General features: G+C 30.6%; 1 protein-coding gene across 4 annotated transcripts; it reads left to right on the forward strand.

Moving 5' to 3' along the window:
- Nucleotides 1-379: 379 nt before the first annotated feature.
- On the forward strand, nt 380-6138 carry LOC115720973 (ALBINO3-like protein 2, chloroplastic). Of its 4 annotated transcripts, none has more exons than XR_009686205.1 (15): nt 380-896; nt 1026-1114; nt 1329-1435; nt 1528-1599; nt 2067-2168; nt 2469-2528; nt 2868-2933; nt 3375-3422; nt 4185-4352; nt 4446-4501; nt 4615-4732; nt 5006-5095; nt 5239-5348; nt 5453-5851; nt 5929-6138. XR_009686205.1 is itself a non-coding variant. In XM_030650196.2 (14 exons), exons 1-14 carry the CDS (start codon nt 475-477, stop codon nt 5595-5597), a joined length of 1653 nt encoding a protein of 550 aa, XP_030506056.2. In that variant the 5' UTR covers nt 380-474; the 3' UTR covers nt 5598-6138. The 4 variants fall into 4 exon arrangements, 1 of the variants encoding a protein (XP_030506056.2); XR_009686203.1 differs by having other exon boundaries at nt 5453-5847; XR_009686204.1 differs by having other exon boundaries at nt 5453-5843.
- The last annotated feature ends 11808 nt before the right edge of the window (nt 6139-17946 follow it).

Raw genomic sequence — 17946 nt, forward strand, 5'->3', positions numbered from 1 at the left:
CAATAATAAAATTTTTAATTATTAATATCATTTTATTTTTTAAAAAATAAATATACTATCAAATATTATTATAATAAGTATAAATTTTTAATTGTATACAAGCAGTCTTATCGTAAGAGTATACACCTTACTTCATAATAACCATATGATCTAAAATTAATGGTAAAAAAAAATTCCTATTTTTGTTAGGTCCTACTATAATCTTGCCCTATATATATGAAAAATTATTAGATAGTGATTATATTTGCTATTTATATTTATATGTAGTTTTAGTATTTTTGTTATTAATTTGTAATTTTATTATTTGTTATCCATAATAAAAAAAAAGTATTTTCATATCCTAGCAACAAAAAAAATTATATTGTGATGTAAATTTTTTTAAAATTATTATACATACAGCACAAATTAATACCAAATTCCTTCTTCTTCTTCATGGTTTGAAAGAAAGAGGAGCTCGTCCAAATTTGGGCGTCAATGGCGACCTACAAAATTCTCAACCGCGTCCGCCGTTCTGTTCCAGCAACCTATCTCTCTACTCTCTCTCATGCATATGAATATCCCATTCTCATCAATCCTATTCCCGACCCTAACTCTTGCAATGCCACTAGCCCTCTCCCGTGTTCTTCCCATCATCGCAGACCCAGCCTCTTGTCAAGTAGTCCGTACTCATTATTGGGGGCTCCTGGTTTGTTATACTCTCGAACTATTTTCACTCGTTCTGGAGATGATTCGGAGTACGGAAGAGCCGAAGATTTTGATATCAATTTCATCACTAAGTTGCCCGAGTCTACTATGATGGATGCCGCCTCAGTAATTGGTAATGATGAATCGATCCTTCCAGTTCGAGTGGTCATTTCAATACTTGATGGGTTTCATGACCTTACTGGCTTACCTTGGTGAGGTTTAACTGAGTTTCGTTACTGAGAAAGTTTTGATGTTTTCATCATTATTATCATTGTGAAGCAAGACTCTTTTGCTTTACTTACGTATTTCTTTGAATATTGAATATGTTATTGTAATTACAGGTGGATAGTTATTGCTTTCTCTACATTGAGTCTCAGAGTTGTTCTGTTCCCTATTCTGGTCTTGCAACTTCGCAAGTTGAATCAAATTAGTGAGTTATCAATCAATGTGAGATTTTGATTTTTCTCTTCAATTTGTGGGTTAATCACTCAATTGGGTCACCGTGAGTTCATTTGTCTAATCCTCTTGTACTGATTGTAGCTACACTTAAATTTTTCAGTATTCACCACCATCATCTTCTTCTTATGTTGTAGGTGTCTGCATATCATATAATTAACTTACTTTTCTTCTTATCACCTTCATAGGACCCTCTGAACAGAGTCATTCTGATCCCAATTCGCTCTCTCGGGAGAAAAGGCAAGCTTATAAGAAGCCCTCACTTTTGTGGCTGCTTCCATACGCTTGTTTCCAGGTAATTAAATTCTTAAAACTATGAAAGTGGCGTTAGTTTTTGATAAGTTCTACTGGTAATTCCTCTTTTCTTGTTGTTGAATTTGTATGCAGATCCCATGCTTCTTATTGTGGATGACTAGTATACGAAAAATGTCTCTGAATCATCACCCTGGGTTTGATTGTGTAAGTCTCATAAATCTACTATAAGTTCATGGAAACTTTTACAAACGATGATGATAATTTGGATTTCAAGTTTTTAGGGCCAAAGCACCAATGAAGTTCACTCTTTTGGTTTTTCCTTGAATGTGAAAAACATAGAGCTATTGTAGCCAGAACATAGAGCAATTAAAAAAGTTTATTACTATTACATTTTTTTTTTTGAGTTGGGGAGGTTTCTTATTGTTATAACATTGCTAGCTTTAATAAGTTTATTGTATTTGATTATTGCGAGGAGGTTGTGTTATCTTCTTCTCATTTGCCATTCATGGGTATCTTTGATGTTTCCTAATAATGTTGTGAATTATTTAGTTCATTTGAAAGCTTGTATTCATTGCCATGCATGGATATTGTCTAATTCTACAAAGATTTTTTAATCACGTCATTCATGATTTTGTTTGATTAACATGAAATTTTTGTGACTTTCATTTCAGGGTGGTGCTCTTTGGTTCCATAATTTAACTGAATTCTCGCATGGAGTTTTAGGCTCCATATTTCCATTAGTTATTGCTGGTTTGCACTATGCCAATGTTCAGGTACTTAATTGGGTTATTAATATATATAAGTATGAAACTTCCTTTTTAGTAAAGTGGTTGAATCCCTCAATGGTTTCCTACCCAGTAGAGATGATGATAGGATTGTCTCTGAATGGTTGGTTTTAGAATCAATTGTTCATGAATGACACAAAACTAGAAAAGCAGATAAGCAAAAATAGAAACATCTTTATGTTTCTTGTAAAGTAATGGCTGGTAAATACAAATTCTTTACGAACATAGATGATGTTGCTGCTAAAAAAAAAACATAGCTCAATTCTGATTAGTTTATTTAATTTTCAGAACTCTTTTAGAAGATCTTCTGTTAAAGAAACAACTGGTCTACTCGACGTAGCAGTAAAAGTAAGTAGTCACAACTATACAAGTCATATTTTTTATTTTTATTTTTTTGGTGAGAATGCTGTATCATGTTACTTGTTTTTCATCCAAGTTGCATTTATCTAATCAGTTATAATCAAGTTAAGGTGCACAATGTTCTCCTGATCAGGGGATGTATTATATCAGTTTGTATATCTTTGAAGTAGTTGAATTTCACTGTGTTGTCTTATTACTTGCTTTTCTCTTGAGAGGCATGTCTCTTATTAGTTTTATATTTTAATCAGTTGGAGGGCACTGGTTTTTTAGCCATTTTAAAAAGTATTTTTATTTCTAGAAGTGATTTGACCTGTAAACCTTGTGCAGTATTACAAGCTCGGCTTGGATTTCATGACTCTACCTATCCTTTGTATCTGTTATTGTGTCCCCCAGGTAACTTATTATATTGTTATGCATATGTATGTTTAGGATTTACTATATTGGATCATATTACTCACATTCCAAGGCATTTTTTTAGCAGACTATCAGTTGCCAATGAACTAAATAGGCAGAATTTAATTGTGAGACTGAGTACCTAACAATTTATGCCAGAATTTTAAATTTTTCTACATCTTCTCTTCAGATTGTTGTCGCTTGTGATATAATTCAGTTATTTATTTGATGAAGATGTAGATCTGTAGGATAATTTGCTGTGTGCAAAAGTTTGTTTTAAAAACTAATGTGAAATACATTAATAGAATCTAAAAGGGGTAATACAATGTATTCTTTATTACTGAAATGTTCAAACATCTGGCATTGAAAATCTATTTCCTCTTCTCTATAACAGTATTCTGGTAAAGAGTACATAATTTACTTCTCTACATTCTTTTGCAGGGAAGTCAAGTCTATTGGGCTACAAATCTTTCACTGACTTTTACTCAGGTGATTCGTCACACCGCGTCCATTCTTTTTTTAATAAACATATTAACTTGATACTTGGAGACTTGATTTCATGTTTCCCACATATATGTGCATATCTATATTTAAACTTAGTTCCTTGTGATTGTTTTCCCAAATAAGATTCTGCTATATGCATCAATAGTATTTTCCTTCTCCGCTCTTAAAACTGAGCTCTGGTTTTCTCAATATCCAATGTGTATGGTTCAATTGTTCCGTTATTTATTTATCTTTGGTTTGGTGAGATACATTCCTTTGTATTTGTCCTCAGATTCAATTATCTTTCGTACCTGAAAATCCATGGAATACCACATATATTACTTGTCTGAGAGGAGAGTAGTAGCCAACGCTAAATCATTCCAGTTACCTACTTATCAGGCTTTTGTTATGTGATTATCACTCTCTCACTACTCATATTGTTAAATTATCGATTTTAATTCAAAGTTGGTCCTTTTTTGATAACACCTCAGGAGTACTTTTTCTAGTTCCCAATTCCAAAATGAAACTAAATCACTTTCTACCCGTAAAGGGAAAAAAAAAAAGAAAAGGCTGTGGAGTTTTGATGAAACAACTTTTTGAAATTGTAACATGTTGAAATTGATTATTTGGAATTTGGAAATCGGATTTTGATTAGAAAATGAACTTTATAATACTGACACTCCAATAATAATCTAGGTCTTGCTGCACACCGCAGTGTAAGCATCTCAATAAATGTCCTGATGTGAAAGTTCTTTGATGACCTTGCAGCATTTTCTCCTCAAACATCCTGTTGTGCGTGCAAAGCTAGGACTACCAGTCGAGAAATATCTTAATTCTGCAGATTCAAGTGTTACTGCTCCTGCTATAACTGCAAGTGAACCTAAAAAACCGCACCAAACATCTTTGGAAGCCCTCTCTCCACTAGAATTGCTTAACGTTAGTGAACCTATGCTTTTACCTTGCAAGCTATGTTAACATCGGATACTAATTGAAGTTTTGTCGAATCTTTATGTCTGGGACTGTGGGCAGCTTTCCACCCAACTATTATCGAAACAACATATAGAAAGAGCAATTCCTATACTACAGTAAATGCTGATCTTCCAATCTGCATTTTTATTTTTGCCTTAACTTCTTTATGTTAGCTTAGTAGATTTGTCCATAGCTGCCAAATTAAATTATAATGTCTTTTTAATTGCAGACTGGCACTCTCCAAAGATCCTGAGAATGCTAGGGGTTTAATTCTCATGGGTCAGACTCTAATGCAGAAGGGACTGCTTTCAGAGGCTATTGAATACATGGAGCGTGCCGTTTCAAAGGTCTGGGACTCTGCATTCATTTTCGCATTACGCAATTTTCGCTTGTTAAGCTTGCACGGTGTTATGTATGAGTCAATTAATTTTCCGAGTAAAAATTGCTTTGCTTGCAATATTTGACTGAGAGTTCAGGATATTCCATCTTGTCTGTTTGGGCGCATCATGTAAACCAACACCTGTCATTTTAATTTGCATATTTAAGATTAGGTTCATACCATGTTTTATGTTCTTTGTCCATTGATAATTCATTAATCAGAAAGTGCTTTCTTGCATCAGCTCTTACTTGCTGGCCATCTTACAGAAGTTGCAGATATTTCTGATTTAATCCGTGCCTCTAATTGGGCTGGTTCTCTCCATATTCGGCAGGTGCAGACTATTTACAAAACTTGCTATGGAATAACCTTTAAAATGGATACCGCACTATCAACACATTTTTTTTAATAGTAGTATGGTAGAGATCAAACCTTTTTTCTTTTTTTTCACTGCCTACTTACTTGTGTATGAAATAGGGAAACGTCAAGGAAGGGCTAATACATTTGGAAAGGATTGGAAGAATGAAAGAACCAGAGCATCCAGTGTGCAAAACTCACTACTTTGATGGATTATTAATGCTTTCAAGGTAGTGAAAATAGTTACAAGCTATGTGAACATTTGTATTGCGCAATAGATTATTTTCCCATATTAAGTTCATTTTTCATATTTATTAAGGCCCTTCTTTTTCAGTGCTTTATACAACGAGGGTCGCAGGAAAGAAGCTGCTGATTATCTTCGATTAGCTGCTGCTTATAACCCTGCTTTCAACGAGTTCTTAGAGCAATGCGAAAATGATGACTCTTCACCCAGCGATCTTACCAACAAACAACAATAGACAAGATCATTTACATAGGCTGAACAATACAAATTTTGTTTTCCTTCTTACCATTATATTGCATTACCAATAAAGCGATTAGAGAATAAAATTTTGGAAGTCATTGTTGTGATTATTTATCATAATAACCTTTTTCCTAGATACCCAGGTATGTATTTTTATTTGGGGGACATACTTTGAGAAGAAAAGATAGTAAGCGCAGATTTTAGACTTAAAGCTTGAAGTACTGTTATGAAGGACATCTATGTATGTATGTATGTATGTATGTATATTAACTTAATAAACAGACGCATAATTAGTAATTTTAACTGATTCATTTGATGATTGACAGGTCCAAATAGAGTTGTACGTGCAGTGGTTTGGTCTCCAAATTGCAGAAGCTTATAAAATTGATGACGGTAAGCAACTTAGTTTGAAAATTTTGAGAAAAAGCGACTTAATTTGTATTTGATAAAACAAAGAATTGAAAAACAAACAAAATAATTTGTGGTTTTTATGGCCACTTTTGCTAGAGAAAACACGGTTGTTCTATTTTCTCTTATTTTGCCTTGTCCAATTTCACCTTGATGTGTAGGTTGGTATATCCAATTGAGCAACTTTAACCAGATCTATTTATATTGTGTTAAGAGAAATTTTAAAGACGTATTTACGTGTCAACAATACTTATTTTATACTATACTAGCAAAAAGCTACGTATATTAAATTTTATGCTAGTTTTTGTCTATATTATTTGAAAGTGATACAATTAAAAATTAAGAAAAAAATATTATTAGTTATTAGGTGAGATTATAATTATGTGTATCTAAATATTATAGTTTATAATGTTGTTAATTAAAAGTGAATACCGAATGCAATATATTAGTAAGAAACCTTGATGATTTAAATATGTTCTTAAATGGGTGTAAGATAAAAAGAAAATTAAAAATCAATCTCTAAATTATTGATAATTGAAGATAGCATTTGGCTAAAAATTGTAGATAAGAAAAGTAATGATACTCATTGGTGGATTTCAATCTTCATTTGCTTCGATATAAACAATAGTGTAATTTTTGTATTTTACACTTTTATTCTAGCCGGGTCCGCACATAACTGGATTGTCCATTTTTTCGTTGATAAATTGAATATGGTAGTGTCGACAAAGCAAGCAGCGGTGTTCCAGCAAACAGTAATGTATTTTCATTTAGAATGATTAGACATGATGTGCATAATTTATTTAATTAAAAAAATCAACTTATTAAATTAATAAACATACTAATAAACATATTATGAAATTTGTTGTTAAAAAAATTATTTAAAAATTTTATTACTGAAAATTAAGAATTGTTCTTACATTTTATTTTATTCATGTTTTTTGCTAATTCATTTTTTTACAATATTATTATTCTTCTCCAAAAAGAACTCTTTCAAAAAAAAAAAAAAATTAATAAATAACATTACTGGATAAAAAGACTATAATTTGTCATTTATTTTTTATAGTAATTTTATTTTTGTTTTTAGTGTAAATGTTTAAAAAAAAATGCTCTTATATTTAAGTAAAACAAACACGTGGCCTTATTTTCATCACAATCAACGTTGAAACTTTTGTTGGACTCCAAATTTAAACTATTGGGTCCAAGAAAAAGAGTACTCATTCTGTGAAACTCTTGAATTTGAGATTAGTGTTGTTTGTATTAGAGAAAAGGAAGGTTGAGTTTCTGGAGTTACAGGGGATGATGAAGCTAGTCTTGAAGATGAAAAAAAAAATGTTGGGAAGGCACGTGATCAAGTACCTGAAAGAGAAATTGGGAACAAACCCAGATCAGATGTCAACCTCTACGAAAAAAATAAACTCCACCGTGTAATCGATCATATGCAGTTAAATCTCATAGTCCAAATCGGCTCCACCACCGGAGGACACCATGAAACCCCAAGTTTTGCGCCTCCATTATCGAACTTGTAAAAAATTTTATTATATTGAAAATCCCAAAATCCCAAGACAAATCATAGCCACACTCTCTTTCTTTCCCTTTATCTGTGTATGAGTGTGATTTTCCATCATATTTGCTCATGAACCAAACAGAAATATAATTAAAGAAAACAGAATGAATGAATGAATGAATCAAAGTATTTTACAATAAGTCTATTAAATTTCACACTTATTTCTCCAGCATAATGACAAATTATGAAGTCACTGCAGGCTAATTTTGGCTTGCTAAATCGTTTGTGGTCTTTATAGGTTCGATACAGCTGTGAAATAATTGAATGTTGCTGGAGGAGCAATGAGCCACATTTTGTCGATACATTCATTTTTGGTTTGGTTAAAAGTATTAGGGAACGAAATGATGAACAGGTTAGCTTATGCTTATGTTTAGCATATATGCTTTTCGACTTGCACTTTTTATGTAACCAAATACTTGTGATTGAATTATATAGATTTAATTATAAATAGCACTATAATCGCAGCCATTCTTTTTAAAATTGTTAGATTTAATTATAAATAGCACTATGATCTCCCTGCCGTTGATGGTGGGGATGGTAATTCTGACGCTTAAATACTTCCATGGACCTGAGGTACCTCGCTATGTTCTTCTCACCGTCGGATAAACCTGGTTTTGCTCTCTTTCCATCATCATCCTCGTCGCTGCCGATATCTTTATATTTTCCTTTTTTCCTGATCTTCATTGTTTGATAAATTAGGTCGCCCATTCTTGAGTCATAACCCTGATTTAGTTGACGGCAGAGGTGACTCAAGTGACATTTTCTTTTTAAATGGGGTGTGATGGTAGAATATTTAATATCAGTTCAAATATTAATAGTATTTGTTTTATTATTATTTTATTATGTATAAATAATATTTTATTATTTTATTAAATAAAAATTAAAAGTCACCCATAAATTTCTCAAAAACCAAGAATTTCAGTTATATAAGCACACTTTATATAGAATAGATATTGTTCATCTATATATTAAGATTTATCTATATATTAGCAAAAAACTACGTGCGAGGCACGTATATTAAATTTTATGCTAGGTTTTTTCTATGTTATTCGAAAGTGAGATTATTATTGAATACTGAATGCAATATATTAGTGTTTAAGAAAGCTTAATGATTTAAATATATTCTTAATTTAATCCAAAAATAAACTCAAAATTGATGTTCCAATATTTAAAGAAACATTACTTAAATGGAGGTAAGATAAAAAGAAAATTAAAAATCAATCTCTAAATTGTTGCTAATTGAAGATAGCATTAGTCTAAAAATTGTAGATAAGAAAACTAATGATAGTCATTGGTGGATTTCAATCTTCATTTTCTTTGATAGAGATAATAGTATAATTTTTGTATACAAAAGTCATTATCAAATCAGTGCCATGCAATTTGATCAACATGATGCCTCAAACCTCTCTTAACTCTTTTTTACATTTATCAAACGAATTTCAAATACAAAAGTCATTATTATCAGTGCCATGCAATTTAATCGACATCAAGAAAAATCAAAATATCATAATCTTGGAAAGAAAAGAACGAAAAAGAAAACATATATTTCTAAAAATTTAATCTGATAACAAAGTAAAAAGAAAAAAAAAAGAATGTAGTTACTCTTCCTATAAACATAAACATATTTTTCAAAAATTTCTAAACTGATAACAAAAAAAATGAAAGAATGTGGACTAACATAAGCTTTGATTTGATCAGAGGAAGTTCTTGCTTGTTTCCAAGTGAGGATTTAGTTCTTTAGATTTTATATTTATAGGCAGTTTCTTCTTTTTTCAAAATGTGAAAAAATATTCGTTTCCTATTTGTTTGTTATTTATATTATTTTTTTTATCTTGTTTAACAAATATATTATTATTGAAAACTAATAACCGTTTAAAAAATTGTTCATTTTTTTTTAAAAAAGATTGTTAATTTAAAAAAAAAAAATTGTTAATTTTTTGGATTTAAAAAAATATCATATTGAAAAAAGATTTTTTTACTTTATTTTTTATAATTTTTTTTCTATCACAAATATCTCTATATATATATTCTAATTATATGAAATTTTAATAATTATTTATTATTAATTTATTAATGGAAGAATATCTTCAAACTATCTTATTTAAATCTTCCTTTTTCTTACGTTTTTACTTTATTTTTGTTTTTTAAGTTTTTTCAAATTAAATTTTAATATATAAAGATTTAAAACGTAAATAAGATAGTTTGAAAGTATTGTTATATATAGTTTTTGTTTTAGGTAATGTATTTCTTCAAAAAAAAAAAGGTAATGTATTTTTGTAGAACCAATGCAATTTAAAGTATTGTATATTTGTAATACCAATACAATTTATACAAATTAGATAACAATAAAGAAAGTGATAGAACTCATATCAATAATAATAAAAAAAGTCTAATCTGATTATAGAGTTTGGGTTTCTTCTATCAGTAATTTTGTTTCATTAGTGGTTTGACAATTGGATTGAGTGATTGTTTATGTACGAAGAAGAAGAAGCAAATTAATGATTTTTCTTTCATTTTTTTTTTTTTTTATACTTGTCTCTATAGAAGTCCTAATATGAACCGAGCTCTTAGTTTTGATATATATACCTGATCTTTCTATTTTATGGCATAACAAATCATCACATGTGGCTAATATACGAAAATATCTATGTGGTAAAAAGTGAAGATAATGGTGATCACTTAGTATGTGATTATTATGATGGAGAATTCGTGATTCATTGGAAATATACTCATAGAATGGTTCTTTTATTTTTCTAGGGGTATCGCTTTTAAATATGAAAGTAAATGGAGTATTATCAATAGATTCATAATCATGAAGTAACTTTTTGTGTTGATAGTAAATTGAATCCAGGACGGAGAACCAAATCTTACACACGCATCTGCATCGAATTATTGATTTAATATCACCCACCTTGATACATGCTGTATGTGCTGTATCCAAGAAAAGATTGGGGAGAGCCCTCTCAGCCCTAGTAATTGATATTATATTTTTTGCTATACTCATAATGACATGTACCAACAACACAATTAATCAGAACTCAGTAAAACACTAAATGTAGTAACTATCTACTAAGAAAGCCGACAAAGTCTCCTACAATAGCAAAATATGTAACAACCAACTGGTAAGGATGACTAAATTTCCCTCTCATTAATAATTACAAATCAGGGAAGAAGTGTTACGATCAATATTGCAAAAAATAAATTCAATATAATACTGTGCAGTTTAATATTTCAAAAATAAAAAAAGTATAGATTACAGAACGTAATAATCGTAATTATATGATCTCAGAATAAACAAAGAATAATATAAAATGTTTATTTAAAACTAATACATGTATGTATATATGAAGGGAAAAAATATAATTAGAAATAATGGGGAAAGTAACCTTAATATCCTCGTTTGAAACACCATATTCTAAATTTGATATGTAAAGCTTTGTCCCTGTTTCAATTGCAGAAGCTCGGCCAACCACCACAATTCTAATAATTTCTATCAATAACCAAGCAAAACCATGAAAACGCATATCAAAACCAACCAAAATCTCCAATTTATGAATATACAAACATAGAAACTACACAATTCAGCGAGCATTATAATCATCATCAACAGAATAGTAAGAATTTAATGTTGAATAAACCTTGAACCAGGAACGATGACGGAACTTGGCGTTGTCGGTTGATATCTTTGTTGGAGTAAGGCAAGTACTTGGACGACATAATACTCGGCTTCCACACTCAGCAACGTGGCGAATTGGGATTAGATTTTCTCGAGAAAGTGACGAACAAATCTCGGGCTTTGAATTGAAAAGGGAATAGCTATTTTTGAAATTAATCCCCGGTTGTTTTCTTTTTAAATGGGTTGTGATTCTCCAATATTTAATATCAGTTCAAATATTAATAGGATTTATTTTATTATTATTTTATTAAATATCAGTTCAAATATTAATAGGATTTATTTTATTATTTTATTAAATAAAAATTAAAAGTGACCCATGAATTTCTCATAAACCAAGAATTTCAGTTATATATGCACACTTTATATAGAATAGATTTATACTAGGTTGATGTTACGTGCAATGCACGTATAATTAGTTTTCTTTATAATTAAGTTCAATTAGGTGATGTTAAGTACAATACTTTAATTTTTTTAATTAAATAATGTATTTTTTTTTTTATTTTTGAAATGTAGTTTGAGATTTTGATCTTTAAAATTGTTTTTTAGCTATTGCTACATTAGTGTGATATTTAAATGTGATTATATATACGTATTTTTTAAAAAAATTTAATCAGGTAACGTATGTAATAATGTATATATTGTAATTTATTATATTCTTAATTAACCAAAACTCACATAACCAAATTTAAGTGTGTCTATATGTAGATTGGATTCTTAAATTTAATATAAATATTTTTATTCCCAAATTTTACAAAAATAATAATAAAGTTAAAAATATGATAAAAAATATTTATAATATTTTAAATTTAAATTTCTTTATATAAAATATTTACATAATTTTTCTTTTTATTTTAATTTAAAGTTAAACTAATAAATTTAAAAATATGATTAAAAATATCTATAATATTTCAAGTATTTTAAATTTAAATTTAAATTTCTTTATATAAAATATCTATATAATTTTATTTTTAAATATATATAATAATATTATTATAAAATTAATAAAGAATATTATGTCAAATAATAGAATATTCTATTGAAGTTAATTGGAAATAAAAAAAAAATATCGTTAAATCAAGAATTCTGTTACATAGCCATATTTTATATAGAATAGATATATATATTTATATGATTTTTCTTAGGAGAGGGCATAGTATTTTCTCATACTCATAAGGGCATTTTTTCTTGCAATTGATTGGTTGAAACGGTGCGTTGTACAAGCTTATAACGTGGTGTGAAGTGTAATAATTTTTTTAATGTTGTTATATTTGACTTTTTTTCTTAAATTATAGGGTAGGGTTTTTTTTCACGCGAAAAAATAGTTTTTTTTTTTTTAAAAGAAAAATGATTGGAACACACTTAAATTATACACTTATTTTAAGTATGTATCGAACATTACTCTTTTTTTTTTTTTTCATTCCTCCATTTTTCGATTGATAGTTTCTATTGGTACTTGTTGTTGACTTCGTTTCTAGTCAACAACGTTGAGTCAATAAAGCGATAATGTAAGCATTTGAATCATAACAAGGATTATGAAAAATTGTAAATGTTACGAATTTTATAGAGGTTCGTCCTCTTTTAACAGTAATAGTCTATTCCTTTTTTTGTTGTATTACTTTTAGAATGAATATCAAGATAACAAGGTGTGATGAAGTGAGTTTCTCAATATCCCTTAAAAATGTTACAAATATTTCAGAGTGTTCTCTCTGTTCTTAGCACGTGACAATCGAAGTCCCTAAATAGTGATTTGACCTCACTATATAAGGAATAATGAATACATAAGTTACCCAAAAAAAATTGGAAATAAATTAAAAATGGTTTGAATGTGAATCCCCTTTTCTCCATTTGTTAAATCAAATCCCATGGAAATAGGGATATCAATTGGCCCATTATTGTGGAACCAATTAAAGAATGTATCTTGACATATCTTCAACAAATGCCCCGGTCAGCCATTTAGCATCATCTGGTCTGGTCGGTACAAACTGGTGTCATATTCCACACAGGGTCAATCTCCTTACCACTTGTTAGCTTGCCAGGTGTTACATATCAGTGCAAATTTTAGGGTAACATTTGCCCCCAAGTCTGCGTGGAAACTTTTGGTTGTATGAGGACTTTCTAGACCTTGCAATTTGCACGACTAGGTGACACACGTTTGTACCCACGTACCTACATGGATATGACATCAGTTCTGCCCCGAAGTGTGCAAATCCTTCCTTATCCTTTCAAATCTCTGCATTAGTTATTTTTCCTTAGAAATCGCATCTTGGGGATCGTGCACTGATGGTTACACAATTCTTGTAATGATTACTTTTTTGCTTTTTTTTGGGGGGTGGGGGAATGAAATATTTGAAATTAAATAGCATTATACCCTTCGACAATCCTATAAATGGGATCAAAAATACCTATTTGTAATTTTTAACCATTTGAAAATGTGCAAAGCGAGAGGAGAGTTGTTGTAACGCCCTAAATAATCAGGCACGCTACCCAATAAACTTGTGAAACGCTAATTCCCTAATCGGGATTACTAGTAAAATAAGTGCGGAAATTAAACTTTATTAATAAACGGAATGAAAATTAATAATTTAAACCTTATAATTTAAAAGTAACAAAAGTTGGGATCCCAAAAGTATTTACAAAACATTATTACAAGTTCTTTTCCTTTGGCTGACCTAAGCGGCAAAACAAAGTTTCAAAATACATCACTCGTAGACCCCAACCCGCTTGGTCTAGTGTGGCCTGAACATGTACATTCTTTGTTCAGCTCCCATACTCATGGCTGATCAGAAACAACTTTACCCTTTCATGCAGAGTAGACCCGTGAGCCAAACCCAGCAAGACAGTATAAAATAATGATAACATATTTATCACACTATATAATTAGTAATGCCATTCACATATGCCTGTATGACACAGACCTGCATGTTACGCTCACACGCCTATTTATATCCATGTAGCGTAGACGTACGTATTGTGCTCACACGTCTAATTACAATAAGGCCTTAGAATGGTTTCTCTCGGTTCTAGTTACCGAGTCCAACCTGGTCAGGGGCGGACCCACATTGTAGCGAGGGGGGGCAGTCGCCCCCCCTGAAAAAAAAATCGAGAAAAAAATGTATATGCATTTTAATTAGTTACAACATATATTTGTATTAAAAGATGATATTTATAGACATAATAGTAACCTTGGTGTAATGGTTAAGGTAGTTGGTAAATAGGTTAGAGGGTAAAGGTTCAACTCCCACTAACTACACTTTATATTTTCTTTTTAAATTTATTTACGCCCCCCCTCACTTTAAATTCTGGGTCCGCCACTGAACCTGGTTATGCCTTGAACACATAACTCTAAATCTCAACATATTCATATATATAATATGGCATAGCATTTACACAACATATATCACTAGGATAATAACCCTAGGCTATCAAACCGCTCAAATTATGATAATAACCCTAATCCCGGTTATTAATTACTCACATATCCCATTTTCAATATAAGCGCCACCGCACATAACTCTACGTGCTAACTATCGTCTTACCTAATGTCCCGCAAAGTAGAGATTCTAAATTCCCGAGTGCTCCTGACCAGGCGCCGGTAATCCTAGTCACAATATAAGGATTTTACACAACAAGGGTGAACCCCTGATTCCACACTCAAAAAATATATTCATGGCATTTAAAATTCAAATAATCACATAAAGCTCGGAACGAGCTTTCCAACGGTATAAAGAACGTCCCAAACGGAGTCCCGAGTCAAAAGTTATGGCAAAAACAAAAACTTAAAAAAATTACTAAACTGTCAGTATCATGGTCGCGACCAGACCTATGATAGTCGTGACCACTTGGTTTAAAAACCCAGGGGTTTAAAAACCCAGAAAGCTTAGAGCTTGTTTGGTTGTGTTTTCAGTTTTATGTTTTTAAAATTGTGTTTTTAAAAGTGAGAATAAAAAACAGTTTTTTATCATTTAAAAATTTAATGGTGTTTGGCACAAATTTTTAAAAACTGTTTTCAGATTTTTTCTTAGGAAAAAAAATCAATATTTTAGCACCATACCATGACATTAACCCATCCAAGTCTAGGTTCGGGTATGGTTTGGGTCTAGGATCCGAGTATGTGAGCAAAATATAAAATATAATATGTTAGACAAAAAAATTATTTTTAAAAATTGAAAACAACATTTTGATGTTTTCTGTTTTCTAGTTTTTTAAAACTCAATTTTTAAAAAACAGTTTTTAGAAATTTTTACCAAACGACTCCTAATAGTTTTTAAAAACTGTTTTCAGTTTTAAACTGAAAACAGTTTTTAAACTATAAAGCCAAACAACCTCTTAGTTTTCAGCTACGAAAATTATGCCCAAAACACATCCAAACCCAAACCAAAACTTAGAACCATCACATAGGCTTTCAATCATTAAACAGAGAGTCTAAAATACCATTTCATGCATTAAACATCAACAACAAACTCTCAAAATTCAGATTGCACAATAATCAAAATCATGCCTAAACCAACAAAAAGTTAAGCTCAAGAACTTGAGCTTCAACTCATGAAATCCCCATTTATTTCCAGCAACAAACATCAAATAAAGACCTAAATTCTAATAAGAAAACACCCTAATCATTCCATCTAGAGCTCAACAATGAAGACCACAACAATATTAAGCAATTCATACCCAAATCCATCAAGATTAAACATCAATTCTCTTAACATGCAAATCTCAAGAACAACTCACTTTTCATGCTTTTACAACAACTAGAAATCAGCAAAAACTCAAATAAAAATTAGTAGAAAACTACCTCAATTTCTTGCACAAACAAGCTCCAAGCTTTCAACACAATCTCCCAACAATCAAGCTTTAAATCAAGCTAGTTTTCACCAAAGTCAAATTTGAAATTCAAGAGGGTTTGAGAGAGTGAGAAGGTTTGGGTAAGGGGAAGAAGCAGCTAGAAAATACAACTCCTTTTCTCTAAAAATTCTATTAATCAAATGTAAATCAATAAAGGTCAAAAGACCAAAATGCCCCTAGGGCCAAATAACATCCACTTCAACATACAAGGGCATAATTGTCATTTCATACTCGTTTATTTTCAAATAAAAATTCAGATTATCCAATACCAAATAAAATGCCAATATTTAATTCCCAAAATTGTATTTCGGGCCCGAACCCGGTTCGACCCGAAATACCCGGTTGTGACTATACCGCACCAACCTGTCAGAACACACCTGAAAAAGACAACACAGGCATAATATATAATAATATAGTCCCATAAGCACGTTAATAAATTAATTTCACTGTTTTACCCTTCTCGGGTCAAATTTACTAAAATACCCCTAGCTCACCAACGAGGTCTTAACATAGCATAAATCATATAAATTCTCATATATTAAATTATATAATAATATAATTTCCTCAATTATACATAATTATCTAGTTAGGGTTTTGCTAATCCATTTCTTAAATCTAGGGTATTACAGTTGTTCTTTGAGCAATTGGCCCTTTTCAACCATGATCAGACTGTTCTTGACAAAAAGCTTCAATCAACTAGCAAAGTAGTGAGTAAGTTATTTTTTGTTAGATTTTATGCCCTAAATAAAACTTATTTCAATATAATTAGATTTACTAATTAATAAAAGATCAAAAATTATTTTATTTTGCATGGTTCACATGATTTATTTCATAATTATATGTTTAATGTATAAATTCTATTAAATCTAGAACATATAGTTATTCATGATTGTAGTGTTGTCAACACAGTGGAATATAATCATGATTATATGTTTCAAAGTTTAAGTCCCATGTCAGTACACTGGATTTAAACTGACATGATAAATTAGCGATAAAATATACTTACACCTTGGATAAGTATTATGTTCTTTCTAGGAGATTGGCAAAGTATGCTAGTATTAGATGTACGGAGTATACATCAGATTGGACCGATATTGAACTTGGATAAGATATCATAAACTTACCGTTATATCTTTCTAAGTCAATATCAATGGTTGATCTTAGGTCTATGGATCTTAATCCTGATATGGTTAGGTTAAGCTTAATTGTATTATTTATGTTCTTCAAGTTGTTCGTGGATGCTAACATATGGTTCTGGCAGATATTTACATCTTGGGAACATGGTAGTTCAATTGAGTGGGAGCGCTGATCATAAATATAGAATCTATAGCTTCTATGCGTATTTAGAAGTGAAACGATGATTTCCTTTGAGCTTGGCTTGATAGAGATAAATGATTGAGATCTCATTTAAGTAATCATATTAGTTTATTGAAATATCATTTATAGGTAGCTAAGTATTTTAATGATAAAATACATTGAAGGGCAGAACGGTAAATTTGTCCTTATTCGATGTAGATCATCTATAGAGGATTTTGACTATTTGAATTAGAACGTTGGATGTAACGCCCTAATAAAAGGCACGCTACGAACTACCATTAAACCTAAGCTAACCCCACTAATTTGGGATTACTAGACTTAAGAGCGAAAATTTAAACTTTAAATCAATCATAGAGTAAAAATATAACTTGTAAATATTTAATTTTACAACCATTCCAAAAGATTACGTTTGTCCCGGGATCCCGTAAAAACTTCCACAGAATATTACAGGTTACATTTACAAGCCGACCTAAGCGGCAAAAGTCAAAATATAAAATATTTCTTCTGGTAGACCCAACCCGCATGGTCTAGTCTGGC

Source organism: Cannabis sativa, chromosome 2 (genome assembly GCF_029168945.1).
Source record: "Cannabis sativa cultivar Pink pepper isolate KNU-18-1 chromosome 2, ASM2916894v1, whole genome shotgun sequence".
NCBI classification, from domain to species: Eukaryota; Viridiplantae; Streptophyta; class Magnoliopsida; order Rosales; family Cannabaceae; genus Cannabis; species Cannabis sativa.

What these genes read in the sequence shown, in the direction of transcription:
- LOC115720973 (XM_030650196.2), top strand. Translation starts at nt 475, where the DNA reads ATGGCGACCTACAAAATTCTCAACCGCGTCCGCCGTTCTGTTCCAGCA. An exon ending in TACTCGACGTAGCAGTAAAA is followed by an intron (nt 2,529 to 2,867) that starts GTAAGTAGTCAC and finishes AACCTTGTGCAG; the next exon opens with TATTACAAGCTCGGCTTGGA. An exon ending in AGAGCAATTCCTATACTACA is followed by an intron (nt 4,502 to 4,614) that starts GTAAATGCTGAT and finishes TTTTAATTGCAG; the next exon opens with ACTGGCACTCTCCAAAGATC.